This window comes from Protopterus annectens, chromosome 14.part0 (assembly GCF_019279795.1).
Source record: "Protopterus annectens isolate FY-2018-M chromosome 14.part0, PAN1.0, whole genome shotgun sequence".
In the NCBI taxonomy this organism is placed as follows: Eukaryota; Metazoa; Chordata; order Ceratodontiformes; family Protopteridae; genus Protopterus; species Protopterus annectens.
The window spans coordinates 691,233,756-691,252,583 of NC_056748.1; the positions used below are offsets into that span (position 1 = coordinate 691,233,756).

At 43.2% G+C, this 18,828-nt stretch overlaps 1 protein-coding gene across 1 annotated transcript in view; it reads left to right on the forward strand.

Moving 5' to 3' along the window:
- NOL9 (nucleolar protein 9) overlaps positions 1 to 18,828 on the forward strand; it is a 455,387-nt gene that overhangs the window by 266,127 nt on the left and 170,432 nt on the right. Inside the window, exon 9 of the mRNA XM_044055607.1 lies at positions 5,208 to 5,514. Within this exon, the coding sequence (XP_043911542.1) occupies positions 5,208 to 5,514 (307 nt within the window). The remainder of the gene's footprint in view (positions 1 to 5,207; positions 5,515 to 18,828) is intronic.

Genomic DNA, 18,828 nt, shown 5'->3' on the forward strand with positions numbered 1-18,828 from the left:
AAGCCGCTCTTGTTTTGCCGGCCTACACATTTGCCAAGGTGCTAGCAACGTCCATCTCTGATGTTGGGGGGGGGAACCAGGTTCACTCGAATGGCTAGTGTTTACTGTCTGTTACCAAAGAAGGCACTTCTAGTTCCTGGCTGACATCTGACATTAGGCCTTCGCCCACTTAGCCAGGATCCAAGACGCCTTCTCTGAAAAGGAAGCAGAAGTCAAAGCATCTGTCTCCCCCAGCAGAAGATTTGCCTGACTGGCAGGCATTCTCACAGTCCCTTTTTCAGACCTTTTTGGCCCTGAGGCCTACTGCTTCTCAAACTCCTGCCCTTCCAACCTTGAGCCCCAGGCCTGTTGCTGCTGGCCCTATGCCACTTCCACATACACACAAAGAAGATTCTTCCTCTTCTGACGAGTCCCACTTCTATGCCTCACAGCTGGCTTTCCCTTGGAAAACTGCTCCCTGGACAAGGATTCCTTGGAATGGGATTCCTCACCTGAGGACATAACCTGTAGGGAAACCATTCCCAAAATGAGGGAATATTTTAAATGGGATTCTACTCAAATGGCAGAAGTACAGAGAGGTATCATGAGCTTCTGCAAATGGAATCTCCCTCACTCTGCTATTCCTTCTGTTATACCAGCATACTTGGATGCCTTTGCCTCTGCTTTGAAGACCCCAGAATTTCAGCCACTGGCCCCAAAAAGACCAAACAGGTTCTACAGAGTTCCTGATTACTTTAAATTCCTCATTAAATCGTCTATGGCAGACCCAGCTATGATTTGCTGTCTCAGCAGACAAACATTCCAGGTAGCTTCCCTCTTCTTCCCTACTGCCAACAGATAAAGATAGTAAGGTGATAGATTAGGAAATATTTACACCTCTTCAACCTTGGCCTTTAGAGCCATCAATTACCAAACTCATATGGTCCAGTATGCCTTAGACCTCGTCTCCTGGACACAAATCTGCTCTCCTCCATGCCACATTCTCCTACCAAACCTCAAGTTGCCTCTAAACTATCTTTAGCTGCTCAAGTTGCCAGGCATTCCATTAAATGCAGCTATGATACTACAGAAGCATCAGCCAGGTCAGCTGCATCTGCTTCAGTTATGCTTAGGTACTCCTGGCTCAGGCTACAGCCTTTGCCAGTTGATTTCAAAAACAAAATTATGGATGCCCCTCTTGACAACACATTCCTCTTTGGGAAGCAATCAGCAGAACTGTTTAAAAATCTGTAAGATAAAAGCAAGGAAATGCAGGATCTCAGCATCTGTCTCCCCAGTCTCTGAATTTCATAGAAACTACCCCGCCAAGCCAAGTTTTGTCAGGAAAGCCTCTGCATACTCTACCTCCAAGCCAAGGAAAGGTGCCAGGAAACCTCCATCCTCCAGGACTTGCTCCTCTCGCTCCACTCCAAGACAGCCATTTCCTAACAGGATTAACAATGAGCGACTCCCATCTCCTTCTGTCCCTTTCTGCCAGTTTCTCACTCCCTCCTGTGGTAACAGATCACCTCAGACAACTGGGTTCTTTCAGTTGTGGAAAAGGTATTTCCTAACCTAGCAGGAAAAAGCTTCTCCAAAGGGTGTCCCCTACCTCCAAAAAAACAAATCCATCTCATACCTCTAGTCATTCAGGATTTGATCCTACAAGGAACAATACAGGGGGTCCCCCCAGAAAGAAGGTCAAGGCTTCTATTCCACGCTCTTCCTAGTCCCAAAAAAGGAAGGCCCATGGAGACCCATCCTGGACCTGTCTCTTCTAAACCCCTTTCTGCATGCTCCCACTTTCCACATGCTGTTCCTTCAAACCCTTCTTCCACTCTTGACACCCAGTGCCATCATGGCCGCTTTAGACTTGAAGGAGGCATATCTTCACATCTCTATCAGTCCAGATTTTCACAAATTCCTGCGTTTTGCTGTGCCATCCTCGCACTATAAGTTTACTGCCTTGCCCTTTGGCTCGTCTACAGCACCAAGGGTATTTACAAAGTGTCTATCCCCAGTAGTAGCCTTTTTCAGAACAAAAGGCATACAAATCTTCCCATACTTGGGCAACCTCCTCATCCAGGCAGAAGAAGCCAGTACCTTACAAAGATACCTCCAATTCACCGTTTCCCTCCTGGAAAGTCTAGGCTTCACAGTCAACCTACTCATGTCCTCCCTGACTCCTTCCCAAGACCAAATTTTCTTGGGTTGCAGAGTAAGGATGGATTTGATGAAGGCCTTCTTCCCACCAGAAATGGCCACTTCTCTGAACAGCTTCTTTCAGGATCTACTCCTAGTGAGCTGCATTTCAGCCAGGGAATTTGTTTGCCTACTGGGTCTGAAGGCAGCCACTCTTCCTCATGTGTAGCCTGGTAAGGAGCAACATGGGACGTTCCAGTGGTATTTGAAGAATGTTTCGTCTCAGCACACCCATCCATTAGACTTTCAGGTGCCTTTTCTTCCCTGCCTAAAGAAAGAAAGTGGTGGATTCAGCAAATCCACCTGAATCCAGGACTATCATTACAGCCTCTCATGGCAGTTCAGCAGATGTACACATATGCATCAGATATTGAATGGGGGTCCACTATGAATGGACTCAAGTTGCAGGGCCAATGGGAGCCCTGCCTTCAGAAAAAACACACACCAACATCAGGGAAATGACTGCTGCTCTCCTAGTTCTGAAGGCATTCCTTCCCCTCATACATCCAGGTCCCCTCAAAATCTTCACAGACAACACCTCAGTACTGTGGTACATCAACAAGCAGGGGGGGACCAGGTCGTGCTCTGCAGACTGGCCATACAAGCATGGGAGTTGGCTACTCAGTCCAATATAACACTATAGGCAGTGGTACATCCCATCACAGAACAATGATCAGGTGGATGCCCTCAGCAGATCATTGTCTCAAAATCATGAATGGATGTTGCACAGAGATGTCTTCCTGGGCATAGTCCACCAGTGGAGCACACCACAGATCTGTTTGCCTCCCCTCAGAACAGACAACTACAGCTATTTTGCTCAAGGTCCCCTCCCCACACGCTTGGAGAGTGGACGCCTTCTCAGCTTCCTGGAAGGGGGATCTTCCTGTATGCATCTCCTCCCTTCTCCCTAATACAGAGGGTCCTGCTGAAAATTCAGCAGGGCAAGCCAAAAATCTTGCTGGTGACCCCCTTTTGGCCAGGGCAGCACTGGGTCCCCCTTTTGCCACTAGCCAAGGGCAATCACCACAAGTTGCCTCACAAGGTGGACCTAATCACACAACAGAAGGATCTGTCTTACCCTGTGGGCGTAAACATTTGATCCCTTTTAGACACCTTTGCTCAGAGGACGTGCTGTCTGTCCTGCAGGAGGCCAGGAAATCTACTATTAGGAGATGTATTTATCCAAATGGAAAAGGTTCTCTACTTGGTATCTTCAAAGGCTACTAGACCCCTTTCAGGTGGATATACCTCTAGTTTTACTTTCATATTCTTCAGTGAAAGTCCATTTGTCAACTATCTCAGCCTGTTTACCCCTCGATCCACCTTTATCCAAATTAGAGGTGAAGATCTTTCTCAAGGGGGTCCTTCACATCAGACCACCAAGAAAATCCATACCTCATCCTTGGGACTTAAATTTAATTCTGGAGAAGCTTACTACTACTCCTTTTGAACCAGCAGCTTCAGCCACATTAAAGATGTGTACCTGGAAAGCTGTTCTGCTTGTAGCCCTAACTTCAGCCAGAAGAGTCTCAGTGTTACAAGCACTCATGGCTATTCCACCTTACCTCATTTTTCATAAGGATAGGGTCTCTGTTCATACTAACCCCTCCTTCATGCCTAAAGTGGTCACTGAACTTTCCTTTAACCAGTCTATTCATTTACCCACCTTCTTTCCTTCACCACAGAATGACCGTGAGAGTGTGCTCCATTCCCTGGATGTTCACAGGCAATTTAGGTCCTGTCTGGATAAGGTCAAGGACATCAGAAAGTCCAACCAGCTCTTTGTATCCTTTCATCCAGGGCTCTGGGGAAAGCGGTATCCAAATATCTGTATCTTCATGGATCTCCAAAAACTGTATCCTTTTGCTACTCCTTCCGTGGAAGACATTTACTCCACACGGTGAGAGCACACTGTACCAGATATGTGGCCTCTTCATGGGATTTCCTTAAAGACTTGGATACAGCCATCATCCCAGAGGCAGCTACGTGATCCTCAGTCCACACTTTCACTAAACACTACAAATTGGATTGCATCTCTAGAGCTAGGGCAGGATTTGCTAAAGCCATCCTGCATGGATTCTTGGAGACTGCATCATCTTCCTCCACCCGTATGACTGGTTGAGCATTTGCACTGTCTCGCATGTGAGAATACTGCAACATGCGAATAGAAGGACATAGAATAGTTGTGTAAAGTCTTTACCATAACCATAGATGTCCTTCTCTTCCATGTTTCAGTATTCCTATCCTTCCCTCCTACCCCCTATAGAACCTTTCCCTTATCTGGATGGCATCTTTTCAGCTGACCTTAGACTGTTGTCCGACTAGACATTCAGTTCTAAGTTCTGTGGACATCACATTTATGGCCCACGGTTTATGGTCCCTGCGTGTGATGTCCCACGCCCCTTGTGCAGCCAGGATAAGCTTTTGTATACGAGCCGGATGTTCAGGTTGCCTGAGGTGGGGGCTCCCCATGTGTGAGAAATACTGCAACATGGAAGAGAAGGACATCTATGGTTATGGTAAGATTGTGCACAACTATTCTTTATGATGTCTTACTTCAGAAAAAGAAAATATGTAAACTAATCTTCCTTTTCTTCCAAGCGTCATACTGACATTGTTTTGAGGGTAGGAGACTAAGCATCAAACTTGTGTATTTTTTTGAGGAGTGGAGACCAGCTGCGTCTGGGTACATCTGACAGCTTTGGAAGTGTAGCCTGATGGCTCGACGTATGTCTGCAGCCAATTCCCATGTTTAATGAATAGTGCTGCTGCAATTATACTATTATTTGAACATCTACATGGTGAATATAGTAACACAGTAGGGCTTCCATGCATCACTTAACCTCTATTCAAGACTGTGTTCTACATCAGTTATCCTGTATTCAAACATCTACTGTTATGGTAGGTATGCTGTCACAGCTGTGCTTTTTGAGGATTCTAACGTTGACACATCTTGGCACAGTAGGTGTAGGTGAGCATATGTTGTTGCTGATGTGCAGTAATAAAGCTTTCCATTTTTTTGGAAGGTTTTGGCTTGAAAATTCTGGTTGACCTGATTCGACTGTTGTCGCCCACCCATGTTGTTCAACTTGGTGCGAGAGACCGCCAGGATATGCCACAGCTTACCCCAGAGTATGTTTGTACTGCACCTGGTTGGCATACAAAAGGCAAGCCACAAGGCAAAGGCATTTACATGAAGCAGAACCAAGCAGAAGACTCTGAACAGGAAAGAGACGAACCAGAGGGGGACCTCAGTTTTTATTCAGAGTCTTCAGGTCACCAACTCTTAAGTGTACTGTCTGAGTTCAGTAATGCCGGAGATGCTAATAATGCGTGAGTATATCATGAAGGAAAAAATGTTTTATTCATGTTTTCTTATTCCAAGTTTTGTATGAGGCGAGTATTGGATACTTACAGGATTCCTGGAAGTTTTGAAGCATGAAATAGTCAACAGTTAGTACTGAATGAGTAAATTAGTGGTTTTTATTAATTTTAGCAGCAAAAAAGTGTGTATTTTATTAATGTAATAATTTGTGACATATCCCATTATATTCCGACTCGGAGCTAAACCGTTGAATCAGTAGACCAAGTTTGACAGTTCATTTGTTTTACATCATTCTGTTTGTGCAGAACTAGCAGTAAGTACAGCTCTCCAGAATTCATAATCAGAGCTGCTCTTGGTATATTTATGTCTCTGGCTGTATGAAGAAATGGAAGGATTACTTCTGCATGTTTCTGTTATTTTAGTATGCAGAGAAATAAATACTGCCTGTTTTATTGCAGTAAATGTGTTTTGGACATGTGGCACCCACAGGGGACTGGGTCAGGGTGTTTGGTAGAGGGATTGCTTGTACCAGGTTAGTACTGGCTCTGTTACTTCTAGTAGCACAAGACTGGAATGTTTTACTTACTGACTTTAATGGCTATAGCGTACTTGAGTGAGAACAGAGTACATCTGTAGTGGAACCCTCCAGTGTGCAGTGTAGTTGACTGGGGTGATCTTCTGTTGAACATATTTCACAAACCAAGCAGTGATGCTTGCTAAGACGCATCTTTTCCAGAACATGCTGCAAATATTAAGAGTGCATTTTAACTGATAGTTTTAGTGTGCAAGCAGAATAGCTTTTTTATAGTCAGATGTAGTGATGCTGTGACCTTGGCTAATAGGCTTCCAGTGCCTCTTATGGTGGGAATGATGGTTGAGTAAACAATTGCCACGAATGGTATGAGCAATGGGTGATTTAAACACATGGATTTGGTCTTGTACTTCTGCAGTTACAGTTGTTTTAACAAAACGTTGATATGACTGAGTCTTTCATGTTTTTTTGATATTTTCTGAATGATTATGCATACATATTTATCACAGCCATGTACAGAAAGTTGTTTTATTGCAGATTCCTCATCATGCCAGAAGGATTGAACTTGTAACTGTTTGGTATTTGAGAAAGATGAAACCTTTTTGTAGCTGTCCACTGCCGTTCGCAAGTCTGTCTTGACACATTGACTCCCATGTAAATTTATGTGGCTACACAAAAACTGTTTTTTTTTTCAGTTTTGCTTCTTTTCTCAGTTGTCATTCATACTACTAATGTTAATTATGGGTGTATTAAACTCTGCAACCAGTATCTGGTTTTGATGGCTTTATTATGCCCTATGATATTTCTCATTGAGGTTTCAGGCCAGTCCGTGGAAACATCTCAACTACCCTTATTTCCTTTTGGAACAGAAGTTTTTCAAAAATAATTTTAGAGGGATGGGTCTAATTTTCAAGTTCCATCATCAGTGTCCGGTTCCTTACTTAGATTGTACATCTAAACAATAAGATTAACCTTAATGTTGATGGTAGTGTATAGTCTCATTACTATTTCCAGTCACTGCTGTTATTACATTTATTGAAGGACATGTAAGCTGATGTACTGAGGACTTGTTTCTGTTATGACATGGATTATAGTAAGCTTGAGCTTAGCCATTTTACTGCTGTTTTTCAGAAACTGTCCCCAAACTACTGACAGTTTTGGACTATTACTGTACCATGTTCACGTGAAACTTACAGAGAAAGCATGTGTCCAGGAGGGTCTTGCGCAGACCAACGACTGGTGTCCTAGTCACAGTCTCAAACTGAATGCAAAGAAATGCATCATCATTCCCTTTGACACAATGTCCTTTCACACTATCAAATCAGCAATAGTACCCTGAGTACCCATGAAGTGGTAAGGGACCTGAGATCACAAGTTGACTGTGACCTTAACTTTGACCCCATGTATCTGTTGTAGTAAGGAAGGCTTTCTACATAGCACATTTGATTAGTAAAGGCATCGCCTTGTGAGCAAAAGGGGTTATAACCCCTCTATACTTAGCACTAATCCAGCCCATAATTGAGTATAATGCCCCATTTAGCATGTACCGTACAAAGCACCTGCAGCAATTGGAGAGACCTCAAGAGGTTTCAAACAAAGAAGATCATGGGTCCCCAGCATGTGCCTTACACAGACTGGCTAAAGTATGTTGTCACTATACTCTGTATTGTATAGACGTCTTAGGGGAGACTTATGCCTGGTCTACAGAGCAGTCTTAGACCCAGACCTATTGAACTTGCTGCATATCTGTAAATCAAATGGTACTAGGGCTGCACATTCCAGGAACCTAAATATGGCCTACGACTTAATAGGACATGCTGGAGGGACAAATTTATCTCCTAGCAACTGCCACGTCTTTGGAGTAGGCTACCTATTCATGTGAAACAGAGCACCTCTAGGACACTATTCAGGAGTGTCCTGGACGAGTGGATGGGGCACTGTAATTTCTTACCAGGGATGGTGTCCACAACCCTCCTGGACATGGGCAGTAATTATTAAATGCAGTCTTTGTTATTAACTAACATTTCTATGGTATTACATTGGAACAAAATGGCCAGGCTTGAAATGACCTCCAGTTCAATAGCCTAGTAATCTGCTATGATCATGTGATCCAGTGAGTGATTTCTTTGAGGGAACCTAAACCAGTCATTCCAGTCAAAAGGCAACCTAAAACATGACCAGCACACCAGATGGAGAATATTGTATGGGACTGGCTATCTGGGAATATGAAGGACTAATAGGGAGATCAAAACACCTGACCGATGTCCTTTTCATCTGTTGAAGCATTCATAACACAAGGAAGTTCCCCTCCATAGGCATCCTAACGTCAGCCAGTTTACAAAAGTCTTAACTACTGCAGGGTGTGTGGTATGTTGCGCGTAGGTTGCTGTTGGACGTCAGCCATAAAAGTGAGTTACGCGCGCACCATCCTCGGAACTTCTGTGTCGTCAGATCCAAGTGCCAGATTCCAACATACAGTGAGTCTCCCGAGTTATTTGCGATTCTTCAAATTTCAGGCAAGTCCCCCCCCCCACCCCCTCGTTGGGGAACTATTTTGACTTTTGCTACTATCTTTAGTTTTGGTTCATGTCATCCAAGAGGGGCAAGTGCCAATGTGGACGGCATATTCCCCGCAAGGATAGGCATCTCCAGTGCATGATGTTCTTCGTGTTTCACTGTTGCAGTCATTACAGTTGGGTAATCTGCTGGCAGGTTGCCCTCAGTCGGCCTGAATAACAAAGTCTTGGTTCCTGCGTTGGTTGCGGTCTCCTCTTCCATGACATCAGGTCGTCAGGGGGTATAAAACATGCAGCCGACGCCATTTTATTCCGTCTTTCTTGCTGCGCGATGCCCAAAGCAGAAGCAGTTCGCAAGTGCCGGTCGGCCGACTCCTGAAATTTTCGCATTCTAGTTTCAGAACCAAAATCTTCAAATTAAAGCTAAGTACCCCGTTGGGGAAACTTTTTCTTGCTCCTTACCAATGTAAGTTAAAGTTAATAATTGCATTACTTGTGGGTAGCAAATACCTCAAGTATTTTCATTTGTATTGTATTCCTTGCCTAGGCCCAGATCATAACGTGCCTTGCTGTCGGTTTTGTGCTAGATTTAACCAACGCACTATTAAGCATCGGTATATTTTTGCATCTAAATATTTTGGATCGAGATTTAAGTATCCTGAAATGTCGTCGGTTAGCAATCCGACTACCGGAGTTCACAAAAAGTGCAAAGAAAAAGACAGAGAGAGACCGTCTAGGTCCAAAACCGACGTTGAAGCCTCTCCTAAGCCAGTCGCCGGTTCGCTGGTACTCGGGCGCTTTCGCAGCCCCTGATACCCGCTACTTATGAGTCACAGGCCTTACCAAGACACATGAACCAGCGGATGTCTCTTCCTTGGATGAGTCCAGAGCCGCTGAGTAGGCACCGGCTTCTGAGTGTGTTTACAGGCCTCAACATTTTTATATTAAACCGACACCAACCTCAAAAACAAGATAAAAAACTTCTATATCTAAAAAATTGACGCATGAGCCACGTGCTCAGGCCCCTATGCCTAAAAAACAGATGATCAAAATGGCTGAGGACTTAATTACCTTGATAAGGGGTTCTCAACCCCCCCTGCTAAGAAGCCTTGGCAAAGCACTGATTATGAATCTTTCAGATAAGGTTTCCATTTCTTCTGATTCCTCTTCTGATCAGGAATTTTCTGTTCCACCCTATGAGGATTCTGATGCAGAGGAATCCATCCCATCTGCATCTCCTCCTGTGGATTACTCTTTTGGAGAAACTTTGTATACTTTAAGGGAACATTTTCATTGGGAGAGTCAGGACTTCTCTGAATCAAAAAAGAAGCTTAGGGATTTCCTTCTTCCTCAGCATAAGCCTTTGGCAATACCTCCTGTATTAGACATTGTTGATGTGTTTTCGGAATCAAGCATGGCTCCTGATTCCCTACCTCCGGCTCCTAGTAAGCCAGACAGATATTACAGGGTTCCTAACTCCCACAAGTTTCTATTCAAAAATCCTGCTGCTGATCCTGAGACTATTTCACAGGATCCCAAGGGTGTAAAGGCCTCTATGGCCAAAAATCCTACCCCCTCTGATAGAGATTCCAGGGCGCTGGATAGATGGGGAAAGAAGGTTTATACGTTTTCATATGCTTAAATATCAACAGCATGTTATGGGCTTACTGAAACAGAAAATTATGTTGATTTTTGATTGTGTGGAAAATAAAGAATTACAGGAATTTATTGTATTCAGTAGAACAGGTTGAAAAGCATACTTTGCAATGTGGTTTTGATTCCTTAGAGGCCTTTTGCAGGGCCGCAGTTACTAGATCTGTGATTAGAAGGCATGCCTGGCTCAGGGAGCAAAGTCTGCCTGATCATGTTAAAGCTAAATTGTTGGATGGCTCCATTGCAGCATGAATACTCTGTTTGGTAATAAGGCAGAACAGGTTTTAAAGAAAATGGAAGACGAGGCTAAATCTATGCAAACTGTAAAAGATTTCTTGCAAGTGCAGCCACCCAGGTTCAGTAGGCACTGGCCTACTAAAAATTGGTAAAACACAAAAGGGAAACCGTAGAGTGAACCAAACAGTTAAAGTATCCACAATCCAATGCTGTCAGTGTAGAATCAATGCCAAAGCAAAAAGTCCCAACTTGTATGGCAAATTTATTGAAGCGCTTTTCGAATGCCTTCCTAGGCGAACTTCTTCAGAAAATAATAAATTAACATTGCATTTGCTTTAAATAACGTGACATCACTTATTACATAAATCAATTGCAAGTGATTAAGTTAATTGCAGTAAAAAAGTTTGCAGTAAAGAATTTTAAAGGCAAAGAAGCCCTTTTAACTTGTTACCATTGAGGAGATGAGCATGGCATTAATCCAACACATGCTAAAGATTTATTATATATATATTATTGGTTTATTTTCATCTACTAAGTTAACATTTGCTACTTCCTTGGTTAAAACTATTTAGTATGAATGCATTAAGGTTTTCTGTGTTATTAGATTTTCTAATTATATTTTACAAGCATTGAGAACGGTATTTGTTTTTCTGAGTTGATATGAGTTTCTCAGGTTGACTCTGTTTATTTATTCACAGGTTGGCAGTATTTTAAACATATTCGTAGCCATTGTATACTTCAAACTCTATTTCATTTTTATTATTTTTTACTTACATTAATGTGTATTTATTTATATTTCTTTGGGCATGTTTTTAATATGTGTTGTAGTTTGTTAGAAAAATATACATGTTTTTAACCATATTTATATGGTAACAAGTTAAAAGGGCTTCTTTGCCTTTAAAATTCTTTACTGCAAACTTTTTTACTGCAATTAACTTAATCACTTGCAATTGATTTATGTAATAAGTGATGTCACGTTATTTAAAGCAAATGTAATGTTAATTTATTATTTTCTGAAGAAGTTTGCCTAGGAAGGCATTCGAAAAGCGCTTCAATAAATTTGTCATACAAGTTGGGACTTTTTGCTTTGGCATTGATTCTACACTGACAGCATTGGATTGTGGATACTTTAACTGTTTGGTTCACTCTACGGTTTCCCTTTTGTGTTCTACTAGTATTTTATTACTAAAAATTGGTCCTTTCCTGTGTCCAACAGAGCCACTCAAGGCAAATCCAGGCGCTCAAAAGGCTCCAGATACCAATCACAGGGTTCTTACAGGTCAAAGCAATGGGGTGCCTCCACCTCCAAATCTGGAGAAAACAAAGCACAACCCTACAGTAAGCAGTCTCGATGACTTCCCTCTACCTTCACCAAGCACTTATCTTTTGGCAGCCCCCTTGGGAGGAAAACTAGCACTTCATGCTCAAAATTGGCAGTTAATTACCCAGGACAAGTGGGTATTAAACATAGTATCCCAGGGGTACAGATTTCATTTCCATACTTTGCCAATTGCAAACAGTTGGCCAGATCTGCCACAAAATCAGTGGGCAGAGGCTCAGAAACAAGTTATGTCCCTCCTGGATATGGGGGCTATTCAACCAGTACTAGACGAGGTTTTTATTCAAGACTTTTCCTGGTACCCAGAAAAGACAATGCCTGGCATCAAATACTGGACTTATCGATTTTGAACATGTTCCTGGACATTCCAAAATTCAAAATGCTGACTTTACAACAGCTACTGCCTATGCTGGGCAGGAACGCTTGGTTAGTGACTCTAGACTTAAGAGGCATACCTGCATATCCCAATAAGGGAATCATGCAGAAGATACCTCCGCTTCAAAGCAGGGTTTTTGCATTACCAATTCTCTCCACTGCCCTTTGGCTTATCTACTGCGCCCAGGGTCTTTACAAAGTGCCTGGCACCAATAATTGCATTCTGCAGACAAAGAAGCATACAAATTTATCCTTATCTGGACGACTGTCTCATTCAAGCAGTGGACAAGGACACTGTTCTTCAACATCTGACGTTTGTAAAAAGGCTTCTAACATGCCTAGGGTACACAATAAACGAAAAGAAATCCCAACTGGTACCCTCTTAAATAATTACATTCCTGGGTGCAAGCTTGAATACAACTGCCCAGATGGCTTACCTTACGCCAGACAAATAAAGGCAACTGACAACATACCTCAAACAAATGGCAACAAAAACCCAGATCTGCAAGACAAATTTTGCAGGCTTTGGGGTTCATGGCATCCTGCATTTTACTAATTCCATATGCGAGACTGCATATGAGGAAACTACAATGGTACCTAAAAAGTTTATGGAGTCAACATTGTCACAGTCTGGAAACAATGATTCCTCTCATTCCCTGCCTACAACAGGAGTTTCTTTGGTGGGCAGAGACATGTCACCAAAACAAGGGACTGTCATTCACTCTACCCCCTGCCACCCAAACCCTAACTACAAATGCATCAGACTAGGCTTGGGGGGCCCACCTGGCGGGGAGATGCATTCAGGGCAAATGGAGCCCAAAACAAATGCATCTGCATATCAACCAGAAAGAGATGCTAGCTGTTCAGAATGCTCTGACAGCCTTCAAGGACTTACTTCATCCAGGACAACTACTGATAAAGGCAGACAACACCACGTTTATGTGGTACATAACCAGGGGGGTTACACATTCCTACCCCCTTTGCAGACTAGCCATGGCATTGTGGAACACAGCTTTGACTTAACCAAATACATCTTCAAGTTCAGTTCCTGCCAGGAAAACAAAATAGACGACCTAAGCAGAAATCTTATGGACCCGCACAAATGGAAACTGGATCCACAAATCTGCAGCATGTTAACACAGAAATGGGGGAGCCCGGACATAGATCTATTTGCTTCTCCCCAAAATTATCAGCTGGGCAAATTCTGCACAAGAGAAAAGCATGGAAATTGGATGCCCTATCCTTCAGTTGGAAAGACCTATCAGTCTCTGCCTTCCCCCTCTGCCTCTTCTCTCCAAGGTGTTACTAAAAGTCAGACAGGAAAAACCAAACATTGTCCTAGTTGCTCCGGACTGGCCTCGCCAGCACTGGTACCCAATTCTAAGGAATATGTCTCAACTTCCTCCTTGGTACTTGCCTCAAATACTTAATCTACTGTCTCAGCAGAACAATCAAATTCTGCGCACTCTCCTCCAAACTCTGAACCTTGCAGCATGGCTTATCATTTAATTATTTAAACAACACCTCTCAGTAAATGTGTGATGGATGTCACTTTGGAAGCCAGAAGGCCTAGTACTAGAAAATCTTATGCTGATAAATGGAAGAGATTCTGTGCTTGGAACCAAGCACAAGGAAACTGACACAGCAAAGCCAATATTCCTCAGATTTTACAATATTTGACTGAGATGCTTGACAAGGGCCTATTTTTTTCTTCAATAAAAATACATGCCTCTGCCATCTCGGCTCATTACAACACAGAGCCCTCCCCTCTTTTCTCATCCTGTGCTTAAACAGTATCTTAGAGGGTCCAAAAATTTAAGGCCTCCCAGGAGATCACCAACTCCTGCATGGGTCCTCAACTTTGTGCTGGAAAAACTCACCCTGCCTCCTTTTGAACCAGCAGCTATGCGGATATAAAATTTCTATCTTGGAAAACAGCTTTCCTCTTGGCAGTCACATCAGCAAGAAGGATTTCAGAACTACAGGCTCTCATGGCTGTGGAGCCTTTTATTGCATTTTACCCGGACAGGGTGTCCCTCAGGACCAATCGTTCTTTTATGCCTAAGGTGGTATCCAGTGCGGCTCTTAACCAGAAAGTACACCTGCCAACATTTTACCCAAATCCGCAGAACTAGGGGGAGCAGATTCTGCATTAATTGGATGTACACAGACAACTAAGATTCTACTTAAACAGGACCAAATCTCTAAGGAAGGCTGAGCAACTACTGGTAGCATTTGTTGCAGGGTCAGAGGGGAAGGCTCTATCAAAGCAGATTATTTCTAAGTGGATAAGCCACTGCATTCGTTTCTGCTACTTGCACCATGGTAAACCTGTGCCCAAGGTGATCAAGGTCACATTCCACCAGGGCTGCGTCTACCTCAGCAGCTTTTCTCAGAGGGGTTACAACTAAAGACATTCTAGAGGCTGCTACTTGGAGCTCTGTTCATACCTTCACAAAGCATTATCATTTGCCTCTCTTCTCCAAATCCAGGGCGGGCTTTGCCACTGCAGTTCTGCAGGGCCTTATAGCTGCTCCTAATGCTATTTAGTTCCATCCTCCCATCCATAGCTTTGGGATTCTACCTAAATGTAATGACTGCAACAGTGAAACACAAAGAACATAGTACAGCTGTGTACACTTACCATAAATGTAGATGTTCGAGTGTATTCACTGTGTTGCAGTCCGGGTTACCCACCCGCCATCCCTTTTCTTCACTATATACTAAAGCCTTTGTGGTTTTTTTTTTTTTTTTTTTTTTTTTTTGCTCCCCATTTGGGGGACTGAATAAAATGGTGTCGGCTGCATGTTTTATACCCCTGATGACCTGACGTCATGGAAGAGTGGACGGTAACCAACGCAGGACCCAAGACTTTGTTATTCAGACCGACTGAGGGGGCAACCTGCCAGCAGATTACCAAAATGTAATGACTGCATCAGTGAATGCACTCTAACATCTACATTTATGGTAAATGTACACAACTGTACTTTTTGCCTAGGCCCAAATCACAACCATAAAAGCTGCTGTATTTGTCAGGCATTTGTCAAGACCTTAAGGAATAGATTGTCCTCATTAGTTATCTAGCTAGAGAATCAGATCTTAAAGCTGCTAGCAGAAAGTACTATGGAGGGATCCTTGGGGCCAGAGGATGAGTTGATTTTGAAGCAGAAGGCCAAAAAGTGAAGGCCTGAACCTCCTGCTGCACCTCTGCCTCGAGAGATGTCTGTATCCAGAGGACAGCCCAAAGCGACACCCAGTTCATGGCTCAGATCCACAGGCCGAGCCTGACATACAGACTACCTTGGATCTGAACATAAGCATGTCCGCAGAGGCTGAGCAGGCATCCGTTTTGGATGTTGGAGGACAACCACGGCCCGTGATAATGGAAGGCCCTAAAGGGATTCCTCTGATCCTTGTTAGGGAAGAGGTAGAATCTGACCTGGTAGAATGTAGGCTTATGTTGTGCCCTCCTACCTTTCATAAAACAGAATTGCATGGGAATTGCATGGGAAAAAGAAACAAAAAAAATTTGCATCCACCAAAAGAACGTGCTAGTGACTGGCAACAAATCATTCAGGGCATCTTCAATGCCCTTATGTCACTTAGGCCTCCTCTAGGTTTTATACTTCCCCTCTCACAGTACTGTCTGTCCACATGAAAGGACTAGGGAAGAGGAATCCTTGGCTTACTCTTCACAGATCCCTTCCCCCCTGGATTATGCCACCCTAGAAGAGGAATCCAATGGGACAGATTCACCTACAGAAGACCTTTTCTTTGGAGAGACCCAAGCAAAAATGAGGTCCCATTTTTAACTCATTCACTCCGGAGCAGTTCAGAAAAAGCTGCCTGCTTAATTCCACCATAGGAACAACAGTGCAGTCTGAGCTCATTTTCAGAAAGTCCATTTGTAATACTATACAGAAAACAAATGTTCATAACTCTAACTGTAAGAGCTAATCTAAAAATGTAAACGCGAAAGTTGTTCAACAGTCACTGACCTTTCCAACAGTGTAAATGTTGATAGTGCATATCAAAGTCATTATTAAATATTTGGCAAGGAATGCTGATATTGTGCAAATTTTTTAACTTTTTGGAAAAACAAAGCACAATATCTTGGTCTGTGTACTATGCAGACCCATACAATTTGATTTGTTAGTATGAATGTCAGATTTAAAATGATACCTTAACCATTACTGTGTGACGCTCCTTTCATGAGATATTCACATAAATATGATTAATATATTATTTCTCATAATTGATAAATAAAGCATATCTCCTCACCTGTAACGGACAGAGCCTACATATCAGTGTAGAAGTTGTGCATCTGAATGTCAGCGTTAAAATGATGCATCATTTGTGTGATTACCATGCTCCCTCGCAAAGATATGGGCATAATAATGAGAAGTATTGTAAATGTATAATTTTCCTATTCGTACAAGACTAAAACTGATATCTGTACGTGTGTACAGTGCACAGACACGGTTCTTTTACCATGTTGTAAGGAGTAACATTGTCTTCAAAATTAGGTATTACTTCACACAATGCAATGCTCCCTTGCAAAGTTATTTACCAAAATAGGAAAAAAATCATAATTTCCATAACCTAAGTCTGAAACAAACTTTGATATCTGCCTATGAGTACAACATACAGGCACCATTCTTTTACCATGTTAGAACTATAAATAATCTTTTCAAAATGAAGCATTACTTAGCACATTCAGATGCTCCCTTGCAAAGTTATTTACCAAAATATGAAAAAAAAATCATAATTTCCATAAGTTATTTGCCAAGCTCAGAGAAATTAATTTTACACAACACATTTCATAATAGTGTTTTACTTACTGTACTGGTCCGACTTGGTCATGGGTGTTTTCCATTCTTCTCACAAACTGCATGTTGGCAATCTTGCATGGCTCTCCTCACGCCATTGTGGAGGTTGGTCAAGAACAACGCAATGCCCTCCTCAGTTAGGTGAATGCCATCCCTTCTGAACAGGTGAACATCTTCCGCGGTGATGCCGTTATGGCAGATTGTTGATCCACCGACCCTGTGCATCAAGCCATGCATGAACGCATTCTGTAAACTTCTGAACAGCAGAAGACGGTCTTACCTTATCTGAAATAAAGCATGGGTGGACACTGACAAGGACGCACAGCCAGAGCACATGTAAAGAGAAAAAGCAGAGTAAGGACCGCCACTCCACTAATATGCCAAGGACAGGCATGGGGCTCCAGATGTTATCTGTAGTGTCCCATAGCTGTGCTGGCTGCCCACTCAGACTGCTGATACCACTATGGTCTCATGACCGCTTTCAGTGTCAGCGGTCTGCTTTACCTCTGCCTTTTCTCTTTACATGTGCCCATTCAGCAATGGACCTAAGGGATGAGGGACTGAAGTAACTCACTAATTGCTGTCCTGACCTTCATACATTTACTTACCCTCACCTACATACACTGACTACACCTGAAGGGGGGGAGACTTGAGTGGAGAGCTACATCAAGGCAACATGTCAAAAGACCAAAACTGACCCAGGCTGTGTCTTTTTGCATGTGTCCTTTCCCAGAGGGAAACATTACATCACAGTGGCACATCCAAGCCCATGCTTACCTAGGAGAGCAGCACTATGGGACTGAGCTCAAGAGTCTCCAAGTTCCCAACTGCGATCCCGGTGGATCACAAGATCCATGCTGGCTGGGTATGCCCCCTGCGATGCACCCACCAACCTAAGAGCAGTTGGCAAAAAAGACTGAATAGGGACCTTCCTGGCATTGGTGCTGAAGGGCTTGGCTGCTAAGACCAAGACTGACCCAGGCTGCGTCTTTTTGCATGTGTCCTTTCCCGGAGGGAAACATTACATCACAGTGGCACACCCAAGGCCATGCTTATCTTTGACAACAGCACTATGGGAGAAATTTATTGCCATGGTACTTGCCAAAGAATTCGACACACAGGTTGACCTTGCAAGTCGGGCACCCCCATGATGGCTCAGCACGTTTACCCTTGCTGGCACAGTTTTTTCATCTTGATTTATGCCATTTCACCAGAAAGTGAGAGCCATGCTCAAATCGGCTCACAGCCTCTGGGACAGTAATCTCAGTGCATCTTTTCCTCTGTGTAACTGGCAAGTAAATGCAAGCCTAGGTTCCTTCGGAACTGTAACTGTGTTACTGGAATAGCACGTCCAGAGCGTGACAGTTGCTGATGTCTGATACTTCCACGGAATATAATGAAAGCATTGACAATGGCCACATCCCATAAGAACCAGAACAAGTACAGCCACCATTTGCGGGCCTTTCTGGCACTGGGATACTGTGTCCTGAGCTGATCTGCTCGGTCCACCCCATTCATGTAACTGTTGTACATGTTTCTGGTGGACACGGCACTGATGCCTTTCTTCCATCACACTTTCTCCTGTATGTGCTGGAGACTGGCAAGGTTGGGTTACAGTTAGTTGGCAGGAGGAATACTGGTTTGCTATCCTTCCATTCAGTAGCTAGCAGTGGTCCACTCTGCAATTGCTTGTAGTAGCCTTGAGCTGCTTTTCCAATGGCCTGTCTGTTGAATGTTAGAGGCCATCCTGAACTATTGGTGAGCATGGTTCCACAACATTATAGATCATCTTTCAGCAATTGCTGTGCTAGTGGAACAGAGGTAAAGAAATTATCAAAGTA